This window comes from Equus quagga, chromosome 8, assembly GCF_021613505.1.
Source record: "Equus quagga isolate Etosha38 chromosome 8, UCLA_HA_Equagga_1.0, whole genome shotgun sequence".
In the NCBI taxonomy this organism is placed as follows: domain Eukaryota; kingdom Metazoa; phylum Chordata; class Mammalia; order Perissodactyla; family Equidae; genus Equus; species Equus quagga.
The window spans coordinates 6,915,659-6,943,336 of record NC_060274.1 but is presented as its reverse complement, the minus strand read 5'-3'; the positions used below and the strand labels follow the sequence as shown (position 1 = coordinate 6,943,336).

Below are 27,678 nucleotides of genomic sequence, written 5' to 3'. Positions count from 1 at the left end.
GGCTGCAGACATGGCACTGCTTGGCAAGCCATGCTGTGGCAGGCGTCCTACATATAAAGTAGAGGAAGATGGGCATGGAATTTAGCTCACAGTCAGTCTTTCTCAGCAAAAAGAGGAGGACTGCCAGCAGATGTCAGCTCAGGGCTAATCTTCCTCAAAAACAAAAAAGAAAAAAAAAATTGTAAGAATCCATGAATAGGGTTTCAAGTTACTATTACTTTAAGCTACGGTAGGCAGAATTTCCCTTGGAAGAAATTAAGAATTTCTTGATAATTAAAATATGAACTAGTAAGTCAAAAGAGGATGGGGATCTCCAAGTCTGTCTTAATTGGGTGCTAAAAATAGATGTTTCTAAAAGTCCTGTTTCCTTTCTAGGCCAACCAACATTCTTGAGAAGTGCTTTTAACCTCAGCAATGTGCTAATTGTTTCTAATGGCCTGTAAACAAACTCCCTACACTATTAACCTTCTGTCTTTAGCCAGAGATTCGGGAAATTAGTCTTTGAAAGAAAAGTCCCCAGCAGGTTGCCCAAGGGAGTGTCCCAAAGTAGAGACACTGTCACTTTGTTTGGAGGGGACTCAAGGTCAAACCAGCCACAAGCTTGTGATGTGGAAAAAATAATCCTAAAATCTCAAAAAAACAATAAAGGATGACTCCTCTCTCTGGTTCAGTTTAGTTGTGTTCCTGTCTATAAGGAGAAATATAAATGATAGCACCTCTCAAATAGCTTTCAGACACACAAATCCATAATCCCAGCATTTTTTGAAAACATTAAAACACTATTCCCCACCCAACTGACAAAAATATTTGAAGTTTGATCGTTGTAAGTTAGAATCGATGCCATATTGAAAATGGGGTTCACCATAGTCTTAGAAAGACAATAGTCCCTGAACCACCAGGACATGAGCAGGGGAATTCAAGTGGCTCCCCTCTGTTCTGCTCATCTTCTTTAGAACGTGAAAAAATTCATTTAATTTGTTCTGAAAGAAGAATAATCATAGAATAGTCCAAAAATGTTACAAGAAAGATGGCAAAGGAAGAGAGAGTTTTTCCAATCATATTTTAAATTTTCTTTAAAGTTCCAGTAATTAAACTATGTGCTTGGCATAGAGTGAGTCATGAAACAGAAGTGGAAGCCCAGATTGAGGTCCAAAAGAGATACAAATATGTCTGTGTGATTTCAGGTTATAAAATTATAACATTTCAAGTTAGTGGGATATTAGATGATTTGATAAATGACGTTGGAATAATCAATGTAATAATGACGACAGTAATAACAAAACTTGGATCTTTTAGCACTCCTCAACACAGATACTTGGGAAAGTCAAACTATCAAATATTTAAAAGAAATGGAATTGTGGGGCCAGCCCTGTGGCTAAGTGGTTAAGTTCACCCACTCTGCTTCGGCGGCCCAGGGTTTTGCTGGTTCGAATCCTGGGCGTGGACATGGCACTGCTTATCAGGCCATGCTGAGATGGCGTCCCACATGCCACAACTAGAAGGACCACAACTACAATATACAACTATGCCCTGGCAGGATTTGGGGAGAAAAAGCAGAAAAAAAAAAAAAGATGATTGGCAACAGTTGTTAGCTCAGATGCCAATCTTTAAAAAAAAAAAAATGAAATGGGGGGCTGGCCCAGCGGTTAAGTTCGCATGTTCCACTTCGGCGGCCCGAGGTTCACCGGTTTGGATCATGGGTGGGGACATGGCACCCCTTGGTAAAAGCCATGCTGTGGTGGGTGTCCCACATATAAAGTAGAGGAAGATGGGAACGGATGTTAGCTCAGGGTCAGGCTTCTTCAGCAAAAAGAGGAGGATTGGCAGTAGTTCGCTCAGGGCTAATCTTCCTAAAAAAAAAGAAATGGAATTGTAAAACTATGAGAATACAACACGAATAAATCGAATTAATAACAGAGCATTGGCAAAGAAATTCCTAAGTGGGCCAAAAAATCAAAATCACTGATAATTGAAAACATAAAAATTTAACACTGGGTATGGAAAAACATTCAAAACAGAGTAAAAGAGAAAGAGTAAATGGAGAAATATTTACATTTGCTATATATATAGAAAAGTGCTAGCATTCCTGACATATAAAGAAATCTTCCAAATTTATTTTTTAAAAAATAGACAAACACCCAAGAGAAAACTTGGAGGGGAAAGGCCAAAATAAGTAATTCACAAAAGAATCAATAAAAATAGCCAGTTCACCAAGGAAGCAGCTCAGCGACAGGGGCCGCAGCTATGCATCAAATGGTCCACCAACTGGTAGCTCAGTCTTATCTCCGCACACATGTCGGTTCCAACATAGATAGTGCCGAGATGTGATGGGTAGAGAAAAGCAACACACAAGTCATGTGAGAACAGGTCTGGTAGACTCTTACTGCTGTGAAATTCCACATGCAGGTAGTATTTGTATTGCATATGGCAGTACATTCTGAGAGCAACATGGGGAAGATTCCAAGTAACAAGGCAGGTGATGACCTGGCACGATGCACCTGAATCTTCAATCTCTGAGCAAGCCCTTTCCTGGATAGGATACCTTCAACAGTCATGAGGCAGTGTGGCGTGCACTTAAGAATAGGGGAAGGTCTGGCTTGGAGACCCTGTTGTCACTTCTCAGCTATGTGACACTGGATACATTTCCTAACGTCCTCCCACCAAGCCTCAGGTGACTTATGTGAGGACAGGGGACAATAGTACTTGCCTCATGGTGCTGTTCTGAGCACTACAGGAGGTGATGCTTGGAAACACACTGAACACACGCTACCAGGGACAAGTCTGATCAGGAAGAGATTTTCCACAGCCTGGTACAGCTCCAGCAGAATAGGAGGCTCAGCTGATGGGAGTCACAGATCACCACGTGCAGCTCAAATGCGGCTTCCACAGTGCACGGAAGCTAAGCACTTGGAGACATATGGCTTCTGAAAATGTGGGCTGCAGCCCTGAACTGCATCTCGCTTACCAGTGCTACTAAAGACTAGAAACTCGTTATAATCGTGGCAAGGATCAGGTTTAAATCAGAGTGTAATAATACCATAGAAACTCTGCTTTCTACATCACCAGTGTCACTGGAGACCCAGAGGAAGACTGAAGTCGAAGGATGGTAAGATGCCCTTTCATAAAGTGCTCTTTTGCCTGATATTTTTCCCACTCCATTCTCCTTGCTTCCTAATTACCAAATAGCATGAAAAAATTCTACAATAATTCTGAAATCATATGGATACATACTGGAGGATTTTTCTTCCAGAATGAAATTAAACAACTTTTGTAATTGTTTTACTAGAGGGCTGTGAACTTGTTTCCATTCTTCCTGGACTTACTGATTCATTTCTACTGTAGGGCAAAAAACAGCGAACGTAAACTCAAAAGGTGACACCATTTAAACCTGATCGAGGTTTTTGGAATTAATTTAAAAGACAGAACTGAACTGCAGTTCGTTGGTTCAGGAAAATGACTTCCAGAATTGTCTTATCTCTGTACAACCAGACTTGGCCTCTTCTTCACAGTGCATACTTCCTAATCGCTACACGGCTTGGGTCCCATGAAGCACGTTTTCCAATACTGTGCCAAGCCTGGTTTTCTTCTTTAGTTTATCAGAATCCGATAGAAAACAGGCAGCCTGACGGCTGAATGCAAAGGGCCAGGCATCCACGTGCACAATCTGGGATTTGGAACTAAGTCGTTTTTATCTTCAGACCGTGAGATGATTTAGAGGAATAGTAGAGCTTGGCATCAGCAAGGTTTAAGAGTTCAGATGGAGATAGTAGTCTGATAGGAAGTGAGCTTCCTGACTTATGAAATCAGAGGCGGTTCAGCTCCACCTCCTCGTCCATCTACAGGAGGCTTTCCCAAACTCAGTACTATTGAAATTTGGGGCCAGAAAACTCTTTGCTTTGGGGGACTTTTCTGAGCATTGTAGGATATTTAGCAGCATCCTTTCTCACAACACACTACATTCTCGTAGCACCACCTCCCTCCAACTTACGACAACCAAAAATATCTCCAGACATTGTCAAAACCACCCCTGGTTGAGAACCACTAACTCACAGCTACGTAAGAATATTCTAGCTACAGGCTCTTGCCTGACTCCATATAATTGAAAGGGAAAAATGGAGTTGCATGGAGTGTTGACTAAAGTTTACATAATCATGCCTATATCCATAAAAGTACAGAACTGGCTTTAAAAACATTACTCAGAGGAAAAAAAAATACCATTCAGCTAGCCAATGAAAGGCTTGTTTATGAGAAGTTTCAGCAGGCAGATGATGTCTGGGATGTCAAGGCAGGCACACCAGTCATAGAAAAGATTAAATACTCTTGCTTATGTTTCATAGAACCATAGTTGATGTAAGTTTGGAGAGCAAATTATAGATGAGACAAGATCAGTAAAACCTTACCTACAATGTACTCTTTCAGTTAGCAACTTAGAGCCAAAATCTTAGCTAATATTTACTGTGTTTGCTATGTGCCAGGCACTCTTCAAGTTTTATCTCGTTTAATTTTCAGAACCTTTTGAAGTAGTTCAGAAAGGCCGAGGAACTTGCCAGAGAACAAGATATTTAGAGGTGGGACCAGGTTGTGAACCCAACATTCTTCTCCAGAGCCTATGCTCTCCATTACCGTCTTCCATCACCAGAGGCGGACGCAGTTGGTGTCACTGAGTAGTTCTAGGGCAAATCAATCTATGTTCAAAAACACAAATGTCAGCGGAAACTGGGAGATATGAAAATCAGACATGGTGAGAGACTGGGGGAGGAAAGAAGATTCTGTGCCTTCTGCTACTCTCACCACAGAAAAAGCGTGGTGTAAAATAGATATTGCAAATGGACAAGCAGCAGACCATAGCGCTCTCGAAGGAAATCATTTCCATATATGTATGGGAAAATAAACTTATCTCAACTAAGCCAAGTTTTCAAGATAAATAAAAAGATAATTCCATCTATCTACAGTTTAATAAGGGATACAAAAAACCCACAAAGGTTCAAGGACTGAAATTTATTTTTTTAATTTCCTGAATCAAAATCTCTGTCCATATGGACGTGGAGTTGCAAGAGCCAAAAATATCATTCCAGAAAGCCAGATTAGAGCTGAACACTGACAGCTCTGTGAAATCTAATGGGTGTGATGGGATCATCACATTGCATGCATCGCATCTTTTCCTAGAACACTCTTCTGCATAAATTCTGTAAAAAAAAGAGTTACCTGTGATAGAACCACTCAGCTATTGTCTTGAAGGTTTGAAAGGACACATGTTAATTTCCATGGAAAATTTTAATGTAAAAGTTTAGTGCGGGCATTTGGTCCAGGAGAGAGTCTTGGCTAGCTCCTCCTCGTACAGCTCATGAGCATGCCTGCACACTGGACTCCATGACGATGGGGACCTTTGAGCCCTTAGACACCAGCTAGCAGAGTGCATCAGTCAGCTGGCCATCGTCAAACTAGTTTCCCAGTGCAGACTCAGAGTGAGACAGCACCCTCTCTCATTTCATATGTGCAAAACTCTGGAGTAGTGTGGGCTCCAAGAGGGAATGGAAAACCCAGGGGAAAGTGCCCATTGTTAATATCATTGGAAAACCGTCTCAAAGTTTACAAAGGACTTTCACATGGATTTTATCACTGGAGTATCACCACCACCCTGACAATCCTTTGAAGTGGGTATTATCAGCCGTATTGGATAAGAAGGTAGCTGAGAGGTAAATGACTAGTTCCGGTTTACACAGCTCGTAATTAACTCTGGATGCAAGGCCGGGTCTGGTCTGGATTTCTTTTGCTTTCTGCTCCACAATGTCACCTTCTGACAGTATTGTTCCATGCAGACCAGACAACAAGCAAAGGAGACAAAGGAATCAACTCAGTGGGAAAGTCTTCTCCACTTCTGCTCAAGTCCGGGCTTTAACTAAACTATGTGGATCAAATAACCTACCTACCCGTCCCTCTTTTGTAGAGGATTACTTTAACCTAGTCAATACAGGTTTATCATGGACATCATTTGAGGTCCACCTTTGAAATGATCACTGAGCAAATACAAATGCCTTTAAAAATGGGCATAAACACAGAATCCACCTTAAAGTCTAGTTAACTACAAAATGCAATTCCACATGCCAGAAGCTCATCGAATTCCATAAAGCTTAAAATGTTAATATTGATGTCAAGTCCTTGAACAGTTAAAAGGCACAATTAAAGAGATATAGAATGTTTGCATTTATTTTAAAAACTGATAGCAACTGACTAGATTGTACTGTGGGTAAATTCTTACAGTAGCAATCATATTTCTTAAAAGACATGCTAATTGTCCATCTCTTCTCATACCCCTTAAACCACATGGAGTTTTGAGAATGAAACTAAATTTTGAAGTTTGTTCCCTAAAACTTTTCTTAAAGGTATCTTTTGACTATTTAAATGTTTTATGTTGTTTTTTATTTTTAAAGTGATCATTTATATCAGATTTAACAAAAATTTATAGCAGTTTCTACATCAAATCACTATCACGATATTTGTAAACAGTATGAATGATTAAAACTTTCTTTTACTTTTGCAGCTCTTAACACTGTGATATGTAACTTGAATTTTATGTAAGAACATCAGAGTGCTTAATTAATAAGGTAGTTAAATCTGACTTTGTTTCCTTTGAAAAATACATATTATTCCACTGAATGGCATCAGTTCCCTGGTAATTGTATTTTAGCAATTACCAGAAGAGGTTAAATGTGATTATATTTGTTTGCTCTTGTCCAGAAATACTTAGTGTACACTCTATTTTCTAATACTGTGCTACAAAACTTTTCTCAGGATTCTCAGGTTCTTTATATGCCTCCTGTCTATCATCTGTAGGAGATACAGAGAGGTACCTCCCAGATCCCATTTCAAAGGGGGATTTGCTGCCCAGCTGTGGGGCATATGGTCAGCAGACACCTCCAGCTATAAGCTCCTTCAGGATCTGCATTAGTAACTGTCCCCGGGCAGCTGTGCTGGGAGACTGGGTGAGGCCGGATGTGAGGGCTTGGGTTGGCCCTACTGGGGACACTGTGCAGGTCATATTTATTCCAGGGCTCCCCACACAGTTGGCCCCAGGCCGAGCTAGGCCTGCGTCACGGTTCACGCCTCTCTGCTCATTTTGCTTCCTCCCTTATCTCTTCATAGCCCTTGGTCTCTAATGAATAAATAATAACAAAAAAATCTTGCCAACTTCTGTCTCAATTTCTGCTTCTGGAGAACTCAACCTGCTACAGGTCCCCTGCCTCAGCTTTCACAGCAGCCACATTTAAGAAGTTAAACTCTTCTAAAATTTCTAAAGCTATCCTAATAAAGAAGTCTTGTCTTTCCCAAATATTTTTGCGTCACTAAGGTCTGATTTCTTTCACAATTATTTCTTATACAATCACATGCCAACATAATTCCTCCTATTAGTATTAAAATATATTGGCCTGCAGCAACACGGTCCCTCCTAACTCAAAATATTTCCTCTGAGCTGATACTTAGGGCCAGATATTCCCATTTGGATTAATGTCTCATTTCCTAAGAACTATTTATGTACATACGTTTCCCAAGAGGAAGATTATTAATCATAGTCATAACAAGTGATACGTTGCATTTGTGTAGGGATCTGAAATTTTCAAAATATGTTGATATAAATTCACTTGATTCTAATGCTACCTCAGGAATTCACCAAGTTTAGGAAATTAAGGTCAAAATAATTGATTTGCACCAAGTCAGACAATCAATTGGTGGTGGGTTCAGGAGAAAAGCCTATTCTTCTGACCCCCATCCCCAACCTGTCTGCTCTCTGTGGTGCCACCTACACACACACACCCCTTTTGCAAAGTGGAATGCACACTTGCACTCCCTGAGGAAATGGGGCATAGGGTCCTAAAATCTAGGGCTTCAGGAATCGTAACTGTGGAAATCCCCATTTGAAGCTGAAGTTGCAAGGCAGGGCTCTGCTGGTCTGCTCCCCATTTTGGTGTCCTTACACTTGACTCAATCCTCACAGTAACCCTGCACAAATGAGAGGAAGGCACTCTTCTTATCCAGAAAGACAGGACTAAGGAGGGACAGAGCCACGTTTGGCCCCACACAGTCTGTCTTCAAAGGCCTTATGCCTCCAACTCATCTCCAGAGTTAGAAAGGCTGCTCAGGGCAAACTAGAGATGCCCTGACCTTAACTGTGAAAAACAGAGGGAAAATGGGAGAGGAAGAAGGAAGAAACAGAGATTTACTCTCCTTTAGCTGTTGGGGATAAATCATGTGGTAAGGATTTTAGAATTTAGGGGATGATTTAAGACCACTTATGCAATAATACATGTCTGTAAATAATTCTTGGATTAATGGTCTCCACATAATTCTGTATCCATGAGAGTGATACAAATAGGAAAGGCCTTTGCCAGAAGAGGCATCCTGAAAGAGATGAGTTTTAAGCAAACCAAGAAAGTGATATGGAATGAGGATTAGTTACTGTTAGCCCCGGGGTCAGTGCTCGAGCAATCAAGGATCGCAGCTTGCTGGGGACAGAAAGTCAATTTGTCTTGCTTGGAATAAAGTGTCTTTGTCAGAACCAGGAATCCAAGTCAGTCTGTGGACATAAGAACACAAAATACCAACTCCTTACCTACCCAGGAGGCAGCCTGCTTTTCTAACTGTAGTTTAAGAACAAAGAGAAGCATAATTCACTTTATCATTGGGAATTCCCACTAATGAACACAGAGAACAATGCAAGAACACATTGTCATATGCTCCTATTTATATGTAACCCTAATTATTATTACCTATACTGGGACCTCCCCAAACCCCATTGGTTGTAGCATCACAATTTGGGGTTAATCTAGTAAAGAGAGAGACAAACTTGGGTTAAACAATTTAGGAGACGGGGCCGGCCTGGTGGCGCAGTGGTTAAGTGCGCACATTTCGTTTCTAGGCCCAGGGTTCACCGGTTCCGATCCTGGGTGCTGACATGACACCACTTGGCAAAAGCCATGCTGTGGTAGGCATCCCATGTATAAAGTAGAGGAAGATGGGCATGGATGTTAGCTCAGGGCCAGTCTTCCTCAGCAAAAAGAGGAGGATTGGCAGATGTTAGCTCAGGGTTAATCTTCCTCAAAAAAAAAAAAAATTAGGAGACATTACTGACTTCGTCTTGCAGTCCAGCATTGTAGAATGAGTCCAGCAGCATCTCAAGCTGAAGGAGAGAATGTCAGGAAGGTTGAGCCCTCGCTGGGGTACAGCAACTTTCACTACACCCTACCTGCAAGTGTAAGTTTTGGGCCTTCAGTTCAGAGGTGTTTGTCTGTAGGAAGGCATCTTACCTAGCGTAATAGCTCCTCCCTATGGTCTCTGGACACTTTGGGTTACAAAACATGTCCAGTGGCCCCAGCACAGCCTCTTGTGGAACCATGGAACCCCTAGTCTTAGATGCAAACATAGGAGGACCATATGATAAGATTTACCCAGGAAGGTCCCAATATTTGCTTTTGTCCATGCATCCTCTCTGGTTTAGCCTTTGTCCTAGATTTGTCATTACTCGAGTTAGTAGTCTAATTAATAACTACATTAAAATAAACCGGAGTGGTTTTGGTAGACTTTTGTGTTCCGCCATTGTCTCAAGTAGAGCGTGCAAGGCTCATGGTGTCCATCTGCGCCGGGACTGGTCTGAGGTCTGCGAGATGCATAGAGCCACCAGGCCAACAGTTGGTGGGGTCAATGGAGATGGTGGAAGTTATATGTTCGCTCTACATGAAATGAGTACAGAAAATGAAGGCAAACGGTACAGAGAGTGCACAAAAGTAGTCAGAAGGCTTTTGCTACAAGGCCATTTATTGATTATAAATCTAGAACTATTTAGTGTGCTCATCAGTGAAACTATTTATTTTGGAATAAACTCTTCCAACAGTAATAAGCTAAAAGAAAAAGTATGTATTAAGTACCTAAGATTCTAATACGAATGCCAATGTTTTCCCATACCACCAAGAAATTTTTGGACACCGGCTGGATGTCTTACAATTGAACTCGGTTCTGGTACTATCTACCAGGAGATAGCATCAGATTCCACAGGTCAAGGGTTCAGTTCTACAAAGACTTCCCCCGGCCCCACTTCAGATGTCAATCACAAGGCCAAGTTGTCACCTGGGATTCTGACCCACCTGCTATAGAATGGAGGTGCCAATTACTCCCTCCTTGGGCTTGATTAATTTGCTAGAGTGGCTCACAGAACTCAGAGAAACATTCTACTTACTAGACTGGTTTATCATCAAAGGATATAACTCAGGAACAGTCAGATGGAAGAGATGCATAGGGCAAAGGATGGGAAGAGTAGGAAGCTTCACTCTCTGAATGTGCCACCCTCCCCGGATTTCCATGTGTTCATCGACCTGATAGCTCTTGGAACCCCATTCTTTGGGGTTTTTCTTGAGGCTTCATTACATAGAATGATTGATTAAATCATTGGTCATTGATGATTGAACTAGACTTCCAGCCCCTCTCCCATCTCCCCTCCCTGGAGGTCAGGGGTGGGACTAAAAGTTCCAACTCTCTAGTCACATGGTTGGCTCCCCTGGCAACTAGCTCCCATCCTAAGGTGCATCCCAAAGTAACCTCATTAACATAACAAAAGACTCCTTTGTTGCTCTCCTCACTTAGGAAATTCCAAAGGTTTTACGAGCTGAGAAGGGGGACAAAGAACAAATAGATATTCTTTATTAGAAATCAAAATATTACAGTACAGAATTTCTATTTCTCAAGAAAGTTAACGATGAATATGTAAGTTGCATACATGTTAGTCAACATTTTCCACCTACCAGAGGGGCTTTTAAAACATCACTGACCAGACAAAGACCAGAGACACAAATCTGCTGAAGAAGAACCAGCATTTACTACAGAGCGGGCAGTTATTTTAAGAATGCTGTGCTCAGAGAATGTGATTTCACACGTGCAGCTCAGAAGGTACATTTACATATTACTCAGTGAAGTGTGGCTTTTCATTTAGATCAAATGACTGTTCTAAATTAATTTACTCAGTTTTGATTCCAAGTTTTCTCGTGCATGTACAAAAAGTTAAGTGATAGCTGTTAGTGTTAGCTTGCTTAGCAGACAAACTTTATATTATAGAGTTAAAATGAGGGGCTGGCCCTGTGGCGCAGCAGTTAAGTTCACAAGTTCTGCTTCGGTGCCCAGGGTTCCCCAGTTCAGATCCTGGGTGTGCACATGGCACTGCTTGGCACACCATGCTGTGGTAGGCGTCCCACATAGAAAGTAAAGGAAGATGGACACGGATGTGAGCTCAGGGCCAGTCTTCCTCAGCAAAAAGAGGAGGATTGGCAGCAGATGTTAGCTCAGGGCTAATCTTCCTCCAAAAAAAGCAAGTAAAAATGAATAGTTTTCTGTCAGTGTAGTACGATAAAAATTAAAAATCTGTTAATTCCAATAATTGTTCAATTTTTCTTTTCATGTAATTCATTGATTCAAAGTAAAGCTTTTGGAAGTTTTTTCTCTTGATGGTGAAATATCTGACAGTATTGTGAATCCTATTGCAAATTCAGTTTAAAAGTTCCACATTGAATATACTCTTTGTTTTTAAAGTAGCAATGTGAACATATATTTCTGTGGAATACAGCATTATGGTTAAAAACAACGCTCTTACTAAATTTAGGAACTTGTGGAACATGCTTGGAAGTACCTGTGGTACGCATATAACTCATAATTGTGTTCAAACAAGCTGTGATATTCCACCAGTCAAAGCAGAAGCTGTAGTTGTCAAAATTTACCAACACTTTTACAGAAACAGAGTAAGTGAACTGCAAAGTCGCTGTGATAAGATCGATGTTGTCTAAAGAGCACCCCTGGTTGCAGCGTGTACTGTCTGTCTTTGCCGCCAATCATCAAATGCAATCCTAGGAAAGTTTCAGCCTTGAAAAAACTACTTTGTAAATCAACTGTAGTACCTACCGAAGGGTGGCAGAATATGCCACCCCAACCTATGTCACTTTGGCATAAAGATTATTTGGAGCTGAAGCCAACTGGAAGGAAGCAGACACAAGAAAAGCTCTCTGCCCTTCCTTATTTGTCTAAAAGCAGGACGTACATTTGTAAAGGGGGTCCCCTCCCCTCTCTTCCAGGAAGGACACAAGTTAACCACTGGAGACAACTCTAGACCCTGGTCAGCCTGGAAGACACCAGAGGAATCCACGCAGCAAACTTTACAAATAACCCCTTATCTTCCATTAGTTCCTCCGTATATTTACCTTCCCACAATTTGCTGCCCTAGAAGTTCAAAGTCCTTTTCCTCTATCTTGTTACTTGTCTACAAATGTATTGTTCTTTGGTTAACATGCTATATAAGCCCAAGTTCTAACCACCCCTTTGAGTTACTCGTCTCTGAGCGTGAGTTACTCGTCTCTGAGCGCTTCCATGAGAAAGTGCAATGCACCTGTTAATACATTTCTGTTTGTTTTTCTTTTGTTAACCTATCTTTTGTCAGGACACCAGCAGGAGAACATAGGAGGATAGAGGGAAAAGATTTTATTTCCTCTCCTACACTACAAAAGCATTAACTACTTTACATGTCTTCTAAATTTGTTTGTATTTTGTTCAAAATCAATTAGCGCTCTTTAATCAAAGTGTTCAACTAATCGGGAGTACCCACAATCTTCAGCTTTTGAAGCCTTAAGCAAATATAAATCACTGACAAAGGTTTGCAAGAAGACATTGAAACTAATGCTGTAGAAGTGAAGGAGAAACTGATTAGATTAAATGATGGGCACTCAAATGATATACAAGATTTCCATTCTTAGATCTATAATTGAACTTTTGGAACATTCTGATTTGTGGGAAGAATCTTTCAATGCAACTCCTATTTTTAATTTGATCAATTTGTATTTATATTATAAAGAAGTTAAATTGAGAAAATTTCTGATTTTGCTGCATTTAATGCATTGGGATTTTTAAAATATCTATAAATAAAAATACCTGACAAGATCTGTTTGTAAAAATGTTTATCAAAGAAAGGTTCTCCGAAGGAAGCAAAAAAACAGTACTTGGGATAATAGTCTATTAGAAATATTTACTCATCTTAATTAAAAAACAGAATTGAGAATACTCCCTATCAAAATCTTCTCTGAATTTATTACCTGTAGAGGGAGATTTTCTCAAGTAAAAATATTACGATCTACAGAGAAATATCGATTAGAGGCATTAACAATTTCAAATGCTTTAGTCACACTACAACTTTGAAGAAGATTGCAGGCAACTGTATTTTTTAAATTTAAAAAAAGAAAGCAATGCAAAAATACAGTTTGAACAAAATGGCTCAAGAGAAGGAACCAGATGTGGAGGCCAGCGATGACAGTGCAAGATGTCAGTTTGGTTTCACGGTCAAGGGGCAAGGTCTGGTCCTTTCCAGGGTAATATGCAAGGAGGAGGTGCTTTAGCAGAGCAGGTAATGTCAGCATCCAGTTGGCTGGATGTGAAAAAACGGGGAATGGGCAAATTGGTACATGCTTTGCTTAAATACATACAAGTTATTCTTTGCATTTTTTAAATGTCATCTTGGCCACGTAGAAGAATTGTTGGGAAATGCTGGCCTAAAGAAATAAGTTTTGGTACCTGTTTCATAGCAAAGGCGCATAGAATGCATTGAGAGGTGTTACCAAGTTCTGCCTTGCCTGAACGAGCCCTTTCCCACCACACCACTCAACTGCTAGAGTATACAGCTCTCATCTGCTCTCCCCTCATCCCATAAAAATGCTTTATCTCAGCTTGAAGCATCTGGAACTGTTCCTTGAGTCACAGATGAACTCAATCAACAACTGTTGCGTGAACAGATTGAGTGACTTTTAAGTTATCTCTGATGATAGAGAAGGTTAAAGATTGCTGACATCTGTGTAAAATCGCCTCGCCCCTGACACTGATAAGATAGGATGCTGGTATCTGTGTGCACACTTCTGCACACGAATATGTGGGTGTGAGACATCACAACAGCACATTAAGTAGGCCTTACTGGTGTGAAAATCGACATCTGGACCAACAAATCCTTGAAATTCCATTCCCAGTGCGCTTCAGATATAGGATTCCAGACCATGTTTTCTTTGATGGAGAATTTGCCAAATTAACAAGAAACGGAGTCAACACATATGACCCTTACTTCCATAAATAACCTTGTTTGTACTCCAGGTTGTTGAGACTATTGCTTATTTGGTTGCAAATAGCTTCGCAAGCTGTGGGAGCCACAAGGATAAATCTGCACACACTTATTTCTAAATGCTATGGGAAACGCTAGCTACATGTACGATGTTTATAGAGGGCAAGGTAGGTCATATCATTGCTTATCACCAAAACATGTCCCAGCAGTTTAAAATTTTGGAGGATATGAATCAATGCAAATATTATTTGCAATGGAAATAACTTCTTCTCCTCACCAAGTTTATAATCAGTTGCTAATTACAAGGATAAAGTTAGAATTAAAAACAAACACACAAGTCACTTACAACATTTTTCTAAGCAAAATTAGCTATTCAAAGACTACGTGTGCACTTATTTCCAGTGAAAAGGAACCTTAAAAATAACGCTTGACTGTCACCAAAGTCCTAGAGAGGGCCACTTGGAGGTTTTAGCAATATAGCCGCTTCTTAACATCCTCCATCAGAAAATGAGCTGCTTAAAAATCCAGACGGTTACAACACGCAAGGTTGACCTTAACAGATACAAAATTGGTCCAGGAGGATTTGCAATATTGTCCTACTAGAGCCAGCGGGGGCTGCCGTGCCCCCGCGGTGACAGTTAAATGAAAAGGTGAGGCATATGAATTTCATGCACAAGCATCTGTAACACCCCCAGGAAACTCCGCTGATGCAGCCACTCAGATCTGAAACCTACAGAGTTCACTACGGGAGAAATGAAGGTCACTGACTGACATTAAAACTGACACGGCTCACATTTCATAGAATCAGTGTTGATAAAATATTTCTTCTGTTTTTAAAAGTAACTGACCCCAAAGAATATAGCTGAGTAATCCATCGCCAATGAGTTGGACTTCAAAATTTGGCTTTCCCCTTTATTCCCAATAGCGCCTTAAAGCTCTCCAGTGATTTCTGATTAATTTATTTTATTTAATTGAGTCTTGGAAAATTTCATTAAATTCAGAAGGGATTTTTAATAGGAGAGCGTGGCATATAAAAATAAATTGTTTTGTGTTTGTTGTACTGCAAACAGATTTACTTTAATTCGTATCAGCAAACACTTATTTAAATCTCTTTGATGCAAAGTCTCCTGCGGGACATCGTGGCATCAGTCATGTCTGCACGTCAGTCAGCCTGGGTTTGCCCTTCAAGCAGCCTGCAGCTTAGCAGAGCAGACAGACACGTATGCAGCTCAGTTTTTTTCAACTCTTACTGGTTTTTGAACTGTCTTTGTATCTCACTTTACTGCTGGTATTTTCTTTTTCACATGCAAACCTACCTTCCAACCTCACTAGACAGCCTTGCTTTTTACTATACAGAAAAAACTTGGCCCATGCAGTGGGGTAAGGTGTGATGAGAGAAAAACGATGCAAACCACGTAGACTTTGGGGTTAGGTCGGTGCAACCAGTTCCTTGTGGTAAGCCAGACATGATTTTTAAAATATCTTAGCCTCAATTTCTTCATCTATAAGAAAGACGTTCAAATAATTCAAAATTAATTTAGGTAAAGAATTGCAAGTCGTTAAGCACTACCTTTGAATTTCAAAGGAGGCAATGTAATTACCTTTATGGGAGTCTTTACCCACAGGGAGGATTTTCATTTCTGGAAGGGTTTATAGCAGCTCTCCCTCAAGATTGGATCAGATTGAGGTGTGCCATATTTTTTCAGGAAAGAATCATTCACAGCATAAATAGAGAGAACTTACTCCCATGGGGTCTGGGGCACAGCATGAAGTAGCCCACTTCAAGCTAAAAGCCATATCTTTGAAGTTTCCTCTTTCATCTTAAAAAGTTGTAAGATATTCTCTTCTACTCTATAACATACTCCTGTTTATTGTCAAATAAATTTGGTATTCTGATTTACCCTTCTCTATAATGCTATGTAAAATGGACACTTGAAGACACTCCCACGCTTATACAAAAGTATCTTTTCTTCCTGGCATGTTATATTACCTAGCAGTCTGCATACTATTTAGGTCTAACAGGAAAAATATATAGATCTGTATACACTTAGAAGGTCTCTAATGTTGTAACACACAAAAAAACTTCCAACATTTTTTCCATTGCAGAAATAAAGTCACCTACTAAAAAAGGCCATGTTAAGGATTTCACTTAAATTTATGTGAGTATATGTGGCGTCTCTGATGAGGCTCTTCAGAGCTTGATGTTTGGATAAAACCACCAGTTCCCATCTGATGCCAAAATGTCAGGAAAGGACTAAGTTGGTAGAAGATAGCCATTAAGCAATGCCTCAAAAATTAGACAGAAAAAGAACTTATATATTAATTCTACACCATAAAAGAAATGCCGAATATAACCAAAATTAACAAGCGAATTGACAAGAGAAGCCTAAGACATAGCAGATGCATTCAAAGGGAAAGTAACTAAGATCCCCATTTCTTATCCCTCTTTGTTAAATGAAGGAATGAATGCACACCAAAATACTGTCAAATGATAGCTACACTCCCTCAGGAACACCAACAGCAAGTACAAATGGACTTCGAGATAAATCTTTGCTAATCTCCAAACCCAAGTAAATCTCTCAAGCCTGCAATCCAAGGCAGCATTGTTTCAATAGGCTGAACCAATCTTATTTTAAGACATTTTTGAAGGCAAGAAAATTATAAAAACTAGTTATAGCAAACAAAAATAACACCCAAAACAAGTCTTTACTGGAAGAGTCGAGGAAAATTGCAAGGTAGTACTAATTCTTAGATTTAACGTCCTACTGGGAACTGAGTTTTAAACCATGTTTCTGGAAGATTAAATTTTGACTGTGCACACTTAGTTTGTCTTCAGCTTTGTAAACTGAGGAATGGCGAACAAAGGTGAAAAGAAGTACAGGGATGGACTAGGCAGCTTTAGAAGGAGCAAAGAGGGGGAAGAGTGGAAATGATTTTTTTCTCTTTGCCAAATGATATCATGGTAATGATTTTTCTCTTTTGTATGTTTTCAAATTTTACACTTTTAAATTTCAAGAAGAAGAATATTGTAAAGTAAGATGCAAGGAGCACAAAGACTGTTTTCCCCAGGAGGTACCTGAAATGAGAGTGAGCTCTGAGTCACACATATGTAAATCTCACATTGGCTTTGCCCATGTCATTTTTTTGTGGTCGAATATTGTTATTCCTGAGTCTGGGAATTTTTTGAACCTTTTTCATGTAATTTCTATTGGAAATACTTAAGAATACAGCCATTCTACCTTCAAGTGCTGTTACTTTCTGCTGTTGGCTCAAGTTTTCGCTTTTAGTTCAATTCAATACTTTTTAATCATTAACCTAAGACTATCAACTGATGACCTTGAGTGGATGAAGATCAACTCACTGATGTAGGAAGTAGAAGGGACTGTAAGTCTGGATGGCAGATGCGAACCTGCTGGTTCACACAAACCCTCAGGATGTTCTGGCTCTCAGATGGTTCACTTTTTTCTTTAAGAGAGGAAAATATTTTCTATACCCTGTAAACTCAAAGGACGTGAATCATGTAACTGACTTAAATTTTAAGCCTAACACCTGGAAATGAATAGCACATCTATCTTATATATTTTTCTACATATTACAACCACATACGTGTGCTCTGGAAGGCAGTATCATTGGAAACCTCATCTTTACTTCTGCAGCTGTTGGCAAAAGGGACCACAAACAAATGTCCTCTCAAATGATATGATCGATTTATAAGCTGTGAACAAGCACTGTTCCTATCTTTTGCAGTCCTTTAGAACCAGTCAGAGCCTTACAGATTACCTACTTCAATTCTTCGACTTGATAAGGAATCTCAAGGCCTAAGAGATTATGCTATTTTCCTAAGGTCAAAAAGTTAGCTTAGTGGTATTGAATATCCTTGAATATAATTTATTATACACTTGTTAAGAATTTTTATTAAGAAGGTAGACGAAAGAGATTTTGCTCTCTTTTTATGCAAAGTATATGTTTATAGAGCACAAAAACAAATAAAATTCTTTCTTTGCTGCCAATTATCTACAATCTTTTTCAGAGGATAGAAGCATAGTGAATACTTCCAAACTCATTCTATGGGGCCAACATTATCTTCTTTTTTTTTTAAAGATTGGCACCTGAGCTAACAACTGTTTCCAATCTTCTTTTTTTTCCTGCTATTTTTTTCTTCCCCAATCCACACAGTACATAGTTGTATATTTTAGTTGTGGGTCCTTCCAGTTGTGGCATGTGGGACACTGCCTCAGCGTAAACTGATGAGTGGTGCCATGTCCGTGCCCAGGATCTGGACCAGTGAAATCCCAGGCCGCCGGAACAGAGCGTGCAAACTTAACCACTCGGCCATGGGGCTGGCCCCCAGTGTTATCTTAATAGCAAAATCAGACCACGACAATATAAGAAAAGAAAAATACAGTCCAATATCTCTCATGAACATAGATGCAAAAATCCTCAACAAAATGTTATCAAATCAAATCTTAAAAAGTATAAAAAGAATTATACACAATAGTCAAGTGGGATTTATTCCAGGTATGAAAGGCAAATTCAACATTCAAAAATGAAGGAATGTAATCTATCATATCAACAGACTCAACCAGAAAAATCACATAATATATCAATAGATGCATAAAAAATATTTGACAAAACCCAACACCCATTTATCATAGAAACTGTCAGTAAAGTAGGATTAAGGGTAACTTCCTCAACTTGATAAACAACGAAAATCTATAGCTAACGTCATACTTAATGGTGAGAAACTGGAAGATTTCACACTAAGATCAGGTACAAGGCAAGGATGTCCTCTCTCACCATTCCTTTTCAACATCATACTGGAAGTCCTTACTATACAGATTGGGAAAGAAGACATAAAATTGTCTTTGTTCACAGATGACATGATCATCTATGCAGAAAATTAAAAAGAATCAACCGAAAAATTCCTGGAAAAAATAAGCAATTATAGCAAGGTTGCAGGGTACAAGGTTAACATGCAAAAGTCAATTGCTTTCCCATGTACCAACAATGAACAAGCGGAATTTGAAATTAAAAACCCAATACTATTGACATCTATATCAACATCATCCCCAAAACTGACATACTGAATTATAAATCTATCAAAACATGTATGAAGCCTATATGAGAAAAACAACAAGACTCTGATGAATGAAATCAAAGAAGAATTAAATAAATGGAAGTATTCCATGTTTGTGGATAGGAAAACTCAATATTGTTAGGATGCTAGCTCTTCCCAATTTGATCTATATATGCAATGAAATTACAATCAAAATCCCAGCAAGTTATTTTTATGGATACTGACAAACTGATTCTAACATTTAGATGGAGAGGCAAAAGATCCAGAATAGCCAATGCAATATTAAAGGAAAAAAATGAAGTTGGAGGACTGACACTACCCGACTTCAAGACTTACTACAAAGCTACGGTAATCAAGACAAGGTAGTGCTGGCCAAAGAATAAACAAACAGATGAATGGAACAGAACAGAAAGCCAAGAAATATAGACCCCATAAACATAGTCAACTGATCTTACAAAGGAGCAAAGGCAATATAAAAGAGCAAAGATAGTCTTTTCAACAAAAAGTACTGGAACAACTGGACATCCACATGCAAAAAGATGAATCTAGACAGAGACCTCACATCCCTCACAAAAATTAATTCAAAATGGATCATAGACCTACACGTAAAACATAAAACCATAAAACTCCTGGAAGATAAGATAGGAGAAAACCTAGATGGCCCTGGGTATGGCATAACTTTTTAGATGCAATATCAAAGGCCCAGTCCACGAAAGAAATAATAAGTTGGACTTCATTAAAATTGAAAATGTTTGCTCTGCAAAAGACAATGTCAAGATTATGAGAAGACAAGCCACAGACTGGGAGAAAATACTTGCAAATAAACAAATCTGATAAAAACTTATCCAAAACATGCAAAGAACTCTTAAAGCTTAACAATAAGAAGCAAAGAATCCAATTAAGAAATGGGCCGAAGACCTTAATAGACACCTCATCAAAGAAAATATACAAACAGCAAATGAGCATATGAAAAGATGCTCTACCTCATAGGTCATCAGGGAAATGAAAATTAAAACAACAAAGAGATATCATTACACACCTTTTAGAATAGCCAAAATCTAGAACACTGACAATACCAAATGCTAGCACGGGTGTGGAGCAACAGGAACTCTCATTCATTGCTGGTGGGAATGCAAAATGGTACAGCCATTTTGGAAGCCAGTTCAGTGGTTTCTCACAAAACTAAACACTCCTACAATATAACCCAGCAATCATGCTCCTTGGTATTTACCCAAAGGAGTTGAAAACTTATGTCTATACAAAAACCTGCACATTGATGTTTACAGCAACTTTATTTATAGTTGCCAAAACTTGGAATAAACCAGGATATCCTTCAGCAGGTGAATGGATAAATAAACCATGGTACATCCAGATAATGAAATATTATTCAGTTCTAAAAATATGAGCTAACAAACCATGAAATGACATGGAGGAAACTTAAACGCATATTACTAAGTGAAAGAAGCCAATCTGAACAGGCTACATACTGTATGATTCCAAACATATGACATACTGGAAAGGGCAAACGTATGAAGACAATAAAAAGATCATTGGTTGTCAGGGGTAGAGGGTAGAGCACAAAGAATCTTTGAGGCAACAAAAATATTCTGTACGATGTTATAATGATGGGATACATGTCATTATACATTTGTCCAAACTTAGAGAATGTACACCACCAATGTACTGCTCTAAAAAATATTGTCTTCAAAATTCATACCTTGCATTAGTATCCTAAGGAATGCACAGAAAAAATATTTAAAGATAGATTAACGCTATCCTCTAGTTTTAATCTACTATGGGGTTAACTATGTCTAATTTGACTAATGATGTATGATTGGTGCACATACAAAAATAAAATAAACATAAAATACAAATAGATACCCCCAATTTTTATTTTCAAATATGTAATTTATAATGACTTTTGATTCACCTTCAGGAATACACAATATTTCAAAATCAAAATCAAAGGAATATATCTAAAGTTGAACTCACAAGTCAGTAAAGCTTATATTAATAAAAGACACACTCACATCAAGTATTGTGAATAAGAAAGTAATTGCAGAGGCCGGATCTATTTTCTACATTCTTCCTAAAGCTTTCATACTGAGAAAGTATTTCATTCTTCTCTCACAATAGAAAATGCAAATGAGCAAGAAATGTTCAAACTTGCTAATAACAATTTTAAAAACCAAATATTAATTACAAAAATAATTTCCTTTAGCAAATTGGCAAAGACTAAAACTATGAATGTAATGTTGGAAAAGATGAAGGAAGAAGCCCTCTCAAACATGAGCATCACAATCTAAAATGGGGCAGCGTTTCTGGAAATAAATTTAGCAACTACGCATCAAGAACCTTCAACATGTCCATTACCACTGACCTTCTATTTCACTTTCTATGACTGTGTTCTTAGATTCAAAGCATGTAATCAATGACTTCTGTAAAAGGATATGGATTTTAGTCTTAATTTAATGTGCATATGTTTTAATTAGAAGTAATCCAAATCACCAGCAATAGAGAAATGATTAAATGAGGTAGAGTATTCCCATATGATGGAATCTAAGGTATCTATTAAAAATAAAACTTGTTTCATGGAATATTTTATGGCAGAGGATATTTATCATGATGCCATGTTAAATGGAAAAAGCCAGATACAAAACTAAATATACAGCATGATTACGTATAGCGCACACACACGTGTACACCATATATACATGGAAATATTCAGGCATACTCAAGATACTGGAAAGAATTAAACTCAAATCTTACCAACTGTGAGGGTAAAATTTCTAACACTTTTAATATTTTATTGTGAGTAAATTATTTTTACAATAAAAAATAAAGCACTAGTAGGAAAAAAAGACCAACAGCAATCAGCCAAGTACAATGTAGCTTTTATGACATCCCTATGCATGACTCCATCAACATAAAAGAGAGTCCCTTTCTCTATCCTACACATGGGGCATTCCTCTGCTGCCTTATATGAGAAAAGACCTTATTCAGTCAAGTGGTTGGTTATATACGCACTTAAATTTAACTGAATACAGTAGTTTCTATTTATAAAATCACCCAGAAGTAACAATAGGAAAAATTTTATTGCAATCAACAATATTATTTTTCCAGCAATTATCTCCCTACATATCTGGTAGGTGGTTCATTTCCTTCAAAAGATGTTGAAACTTGTAAAGGTGACAGCTTAGCAGCAGGAAATGTGGAGGGCGATGCTCATAGTAAGACAGCATGATCAACACCACATATTTTAATGCCATCTTTCTCAACTTTAATGGAGGGTTTTAAAACACTGGCTGGTGGGCTGCATTCTGACTTACAGAAAAATGTTTTGAATTTCTCTTTAGAAAAATTGAAAGTGACTTTAACGACCTATTGCTTTCAGAGAGCTGAGCCCTCCTTTTCAGCAGTTTCCAATTCCTTTCCTGAATTACCAGAGGAATCGGCTGTCCTTCTTGCGTGTTGAAGGCATTAGCCATATACAATCATTCACCTTGCCAAGGGCGGTTGATATGCTGCGTTTTAGGCAATATTGTGGTGTTTCCTGCCACAGTAGGAAGTATGTATGCAGCAACAGGAAAACATCTCACTTTTAGTCCTTCTTGGAGACAAGTTTGTTCAACAGATGTTGTTAAGGTTTTCAGTCTTCTATTAGTCAACATTTTTATTTGAATTTATTAAACCTTTTAATCTGAATTTATTTGAATGCTTTATTCAACATTTTTATTTGAATTTGTTAGGAGTATTAATACCTGCTAATCACGAAATCCTAAGAGTGTAAAGCAACTTTAAAACGCCTTCTAGCACAGTCTGAAGGACCAAAGAGATACAACAAGTAAATGACCAGGGTATTTAGCTGTCTTTGCTTAAAAGTCTGGAACAAAAAGGATTCTTTGACTTTATTCATTAATTCATTCTGGCATTTCACTAAATGTTCTTCCTGTTATCAGGGCTAAGACCTCTCTGTTGCAACGGGTGCTTCTAGCCAACCTCAGAGAATATATAATAAAGCGAATTTCTTTTACTCTGTTCATTTGAATAGTGTGGAGTAAGGACTTCTACTCTCAACCATCTTCTGTGCAGATGACAAAGCACAGTGCCCTTGGCACCCAAACTATATATCAGATCTAGATATTTCCCCTTTTTCCCAACAGAGCATCTCCACATTTTCTTTCTTTCGTTATATTCACTGAGAATTTAAATAACCAGGTCCAAACCAGTTACCTGCTTTTATTTTGGGGGGTATCAATATAAGCAAAGTGCCAACATAAGTACAGACAGATATGCAGAAGAATTGAAGTATATGGAAAAGACATTTTTAAAATAAAATGTTATGGGCTATATAGTCCAAGAAAAAATGGTGTTCATAAATTGTTATTGCATTCTGAACATTAGCATCATGTGTTAATTTATTTTAGAACTCTCTGATATCATTACACGTGTTTATATTTTAATATCAACTAAGATGACACTATTTTTAGATATAAGTCATCTCACTTATATCCTAAGACCCTATTTGACTACTGACTAAACTGAGGATTTGGCATTTTAAATAGTTCCATCACATTAAATTATACCCACATTGGGCAGACAGCATCAAGGTGAAGCTGACATTCTTCAGAGAAATCACTGAGGAAGGCTCACAGGAGAGGATGCTATTGGAAAGCAAGATGTTGAGAGTAACAATGTTCTCAGATGCTTACCTGACGTCTGTACATGTTATGCAGGTGATGTCTCGACTATTTGTCGTGATCAGGTTCAAAGCTACTGAAGTTTCCTTGTCAGCGGTCGGGTGTGCTCCACATTTAAAGAAAAATTCCTGAAAGAAGGAGAAATACAATCACACACGAAATCTGGCTGACTATTTCCCCCTCTCTAGACATTTCCACAGGAAACAATCTCTTCAGACAAGAGAAGAAATCTATCACTAGGTATGTGTTAGAAATAAGTTAGCTTCAAATCTTTTTAGGGAAACTAATGCCCTTGTGCCAAACTAGTCAACAATTCCCTTCTTAGAAGGGTCCTTGTGTCTGTGTGTGGGCTAGTCTTTCCTTCTTTTGCTCTTTCAGCCACGGACCGGGGGGAAACACTCTGTGCCCCTGGTTTAGCAATGCCCTTTGGTGATAAGTGAGTCTAGTAGAATAACACAGTGTAGATACAGAAGGAAGCTTGAAATAGTATCTCGCAAATGAGGAAAGGGAGATGCTGAACCACGAAATGATTTGCCCAAAGTCAAACAATCAGAGGTGAAGCCAGGACGTTACCCAGACGTCCTAACAAGAAACCCAGTGCTTTCCCTACAGCGTCCCTACACAGTTGGCCAGTTAGCAACAAGAATGTGGAGCAGAGTAAGGAATCAAGGGATCCCAACTATAAATAAGCACGCAAGTACATGCAGACTCCCAGAGTAGCAGAAGGTGATTCTCCCCAGCCTAATTTAGAGCCTTGTGCCTCTTTCTGCCTCTTTTCAGCATCCCAGAATTTCTTAGGAGATACAGCCCCCACTCCCCACACCAGGCACCTGGGAATGTTCCAAACCCATACCTCTCTCCTTCTTAGATCCTTTCCCCAGACTCGTCCTGCACACACTCCTTTATTTTAGCTTTTCACCTAAGTCACATTCTTTTGATTGACAGCAGTTTCCCTTCTCAATCAAAATCTTCTTTCTAGTCTTTGTTTCTTCCTTCTGTTACTTCTATATTGTCCACACACCCCTCTCTACCCTTCACACACCAAGGTGTTTGGTCAGAAATTGCTCAGCTTCATCCCAAATAGTCTGTACACCTTCCATGATAATAATACCCACGAAGCCAAATGTTCTGCGACTGCAAAACCTTGATACAAATGTATCACTGGATGCCAGAACGCTTGCACACTGCGCTTACTCCTCCATTGGTGAGTAACTACTTGGACGTGAAAAGTATCTTCCCGTTAAGGACTAGACCTGGTGTCAACAGATTTTTAATAAAGCACCAGATGTTCAATGTTTTCGGCTTTGCAGGCCATGCGGTCTTTGTCACACTTCTCAGCTTGGCATTGTAGCCTAAAAGCAGCCATGGACAATATGCAAATGAATGCATGTGGCTGTGTCCTAATAAAACTTTATTTATAAAAACATGTGGCAAATTGAATTTTGCCCACAGGCCATAGATTGTCCACCCCTACACTAGTCTCTGAGATATTTGTGGAATCTCTTATTCATATTTGTATCCTAACAGTGCCTGGCAGAGGTTATACATTAGATATATTTTCTTAAATGAAAAATCAATAGATTTATTTAATAAATGCTACTGGTGTCCCTTTAAACATTTGACAGCACCACCCTTAATTTGTTCTTTCCCTTCTTGTAGCCAAACTAATCTCATTCTCGTCCGACCTGACATACAGTGAGCAACACCTGTGGGTCTTCAGCTTCGGCGTGCATCAGAATCACCCAAGGGGACATTGCTTGTTAAACTAGACATTGCTGGATCCCACACCAGATTTTTCTACTTCAGTAGTTCTGATGAGGGGCCAAGGCTTTGCATCTCTAACACGCCGCCAGGTGATACTGTTACTACGGCTCTGGGGATCAGACTTTTGAGAACCATTGAGTCACACCAACATTACAGTAAAAGGAGTAAACTCTTCTTATGCTTCGGAAGACAAGAACTGTAGCAGACCTCACTTATTGCATCTGAAAATAATGCCATATCTCAAGTAAAATGTATTACTCTCCAACAACTTGGAGTGTGCCATTGTACCGAGAAGCATCTCAAAGCCAGGTGTCTGGAATCCAGGCTGGTCTTAACTGCAAGTGTCTTACTAATCCCAGACAGTATAGCTGCTAGTTAGCTAGAACCTATCCTAGCTGGGGCAAATGGCATAGTAGCTGCCCACCTGCCTGCAGTTGTCAGCCCCAGATGAGGGTGTGCCAATAGTCTTGCTACAATAGATGGGGTGTGCAGTGCATCTGAAGGGAACCCATTCAGGCGGATCTATGGAGTCCTATCCGTGAGCCCAGGTCTTTTTCTGGAGCAGCATGGAAATCATACTGATTGTTCCCTTTTCTTTTTTAACAGGGAATATTGTCCTGTTCACACAATCTTTTGAAACTTTACAAATCGTTCAAAAAGGCCAGTTCAAGGGTACTGAAAAAAAGAAAAGATCTAAAGCAATTCCTGGCCACCAAAAGAAAAAGTTTGGAGGAGACGACTGACCCTTATGAAATACATTGAGCTAGCTGTGACTGCTTTTTGCAGACGTGAAAAAATCCTTACTCATAACACAATGTAGTTCCTCCAAAATAGCTGAGTTGGCTGGACTATTGAGAAGGTATTTCACATACAGATAAATAGATAGATGGTATTTATATTTTTTTCTTAGCTTGCAGAAATCTACCGATAGATGTTCAGCTAACAGATCACAAACTGCTCCAACATCAGATAAAATTCAGCCAGATAGAAGCCAAAATTCTATTTATTGGATACGTTGTGTGTTTACAGATAAGAAGCTACAGATATTTGGAAAATTCCACTAATTCGTATGGTGTGATCAAATTAAAATACAAATTACCAACTCTGGTTTTAAAGTATGTATGTCTTATCAGTGAATTTCAGAGTTTTCTCCACAAATTTCTATGAAAAGAGGTTCTTCTGTAGTACTAGAGTAATTGGCAAGAATGGTGGAGGGTCTGAGATTTCCCCCAGCTTTCAAGCTAACAGGTTAGTCTGCCACAGTCTTGTGGATGCTGGCAGAAGACAGGAGACTCCTGGGTCAGAGACAAAGGGCTGCATGACTCAGAGCCCAGGCAGAAAGAAGTATGGACGCCATGTTTATGTCAGTTCTCCTGCGCCCCAGCTCCCACCGGGATGAAGTGGATAATTTAAGCTAGATGCAACAAATGCAGTGGTTCTGCATCGCAGCTGAGGACCATGAGGTTAGGGAACTCAGATCTCTTACAAGGAGCTGTAAGCAAACCTTCCTTTGGTCCTGAAGGGAGACACTGCCTTCATCATACCGGATAATAAGCAGATCTTCTTTACAACTTCCTTGAAAAGATCGTCCAGAACAAAAGGGTAGTTAGCACTTCCCTCCCAGGATGTGCAGAAACATAAGAGAACCCTGGAACACTGTCTCTCAATAGTAATAACACCTTTTCTTACAGATTAATCACAAGAGCGATCTGGTCATTTCCTGTCCTATACACTCAGTGGGCTGGCATCTTCAAAATCTTTCTGATATTTTCAGTCTGCATTCAAAACACAGAAACAGTAAAGCAACTCAAAACAGAAGTAAGGAGAACATTTTGAAAAAATTGTACCTTGGGTATCTCAGCATGCTCAAAAAGGGTTGTCATCTCACAGAGAGCTGCGTGATTCTTTTGGAGTAATTGTCTGTGACTTCTTCCTTTCTGTGTTTTGTTTCCCTTGATTGTTGAGGTTAAAAAAAATCAAGGATGCCAAAGCTAGAAAACTCTTCTAGC

At 39.1% G+C, this 27,678-nt stretch overlaps 1 protein-coding gene across 3 annotated transcripts in view; it reads right to left on the bottom strand.

The window, feature by feature from the left end:
- PRKN (parkin RBR E3 ubiquitin protein ligase) overlaps window positions 1-27,678 on the bottom strand; it is a 1,211,604-nt gene that overhangs the window by 538,043 nt on the left and 645,883 nt on the right. For all 3 annotated transcript variants that reach the window (XM_046670682.1, XM_046670681.1, XM_046670680.1), the window contains exon 6: window positions 23,918-24,033. In XM_046670682.1, coding sequence (XP_046526638.1) covers window positions 23,918-24,033 — 116 coding nt within the window. The remainder of the gene's footprint in view (window positions 1-23,917; window positions 24,034-27,678) is intronic.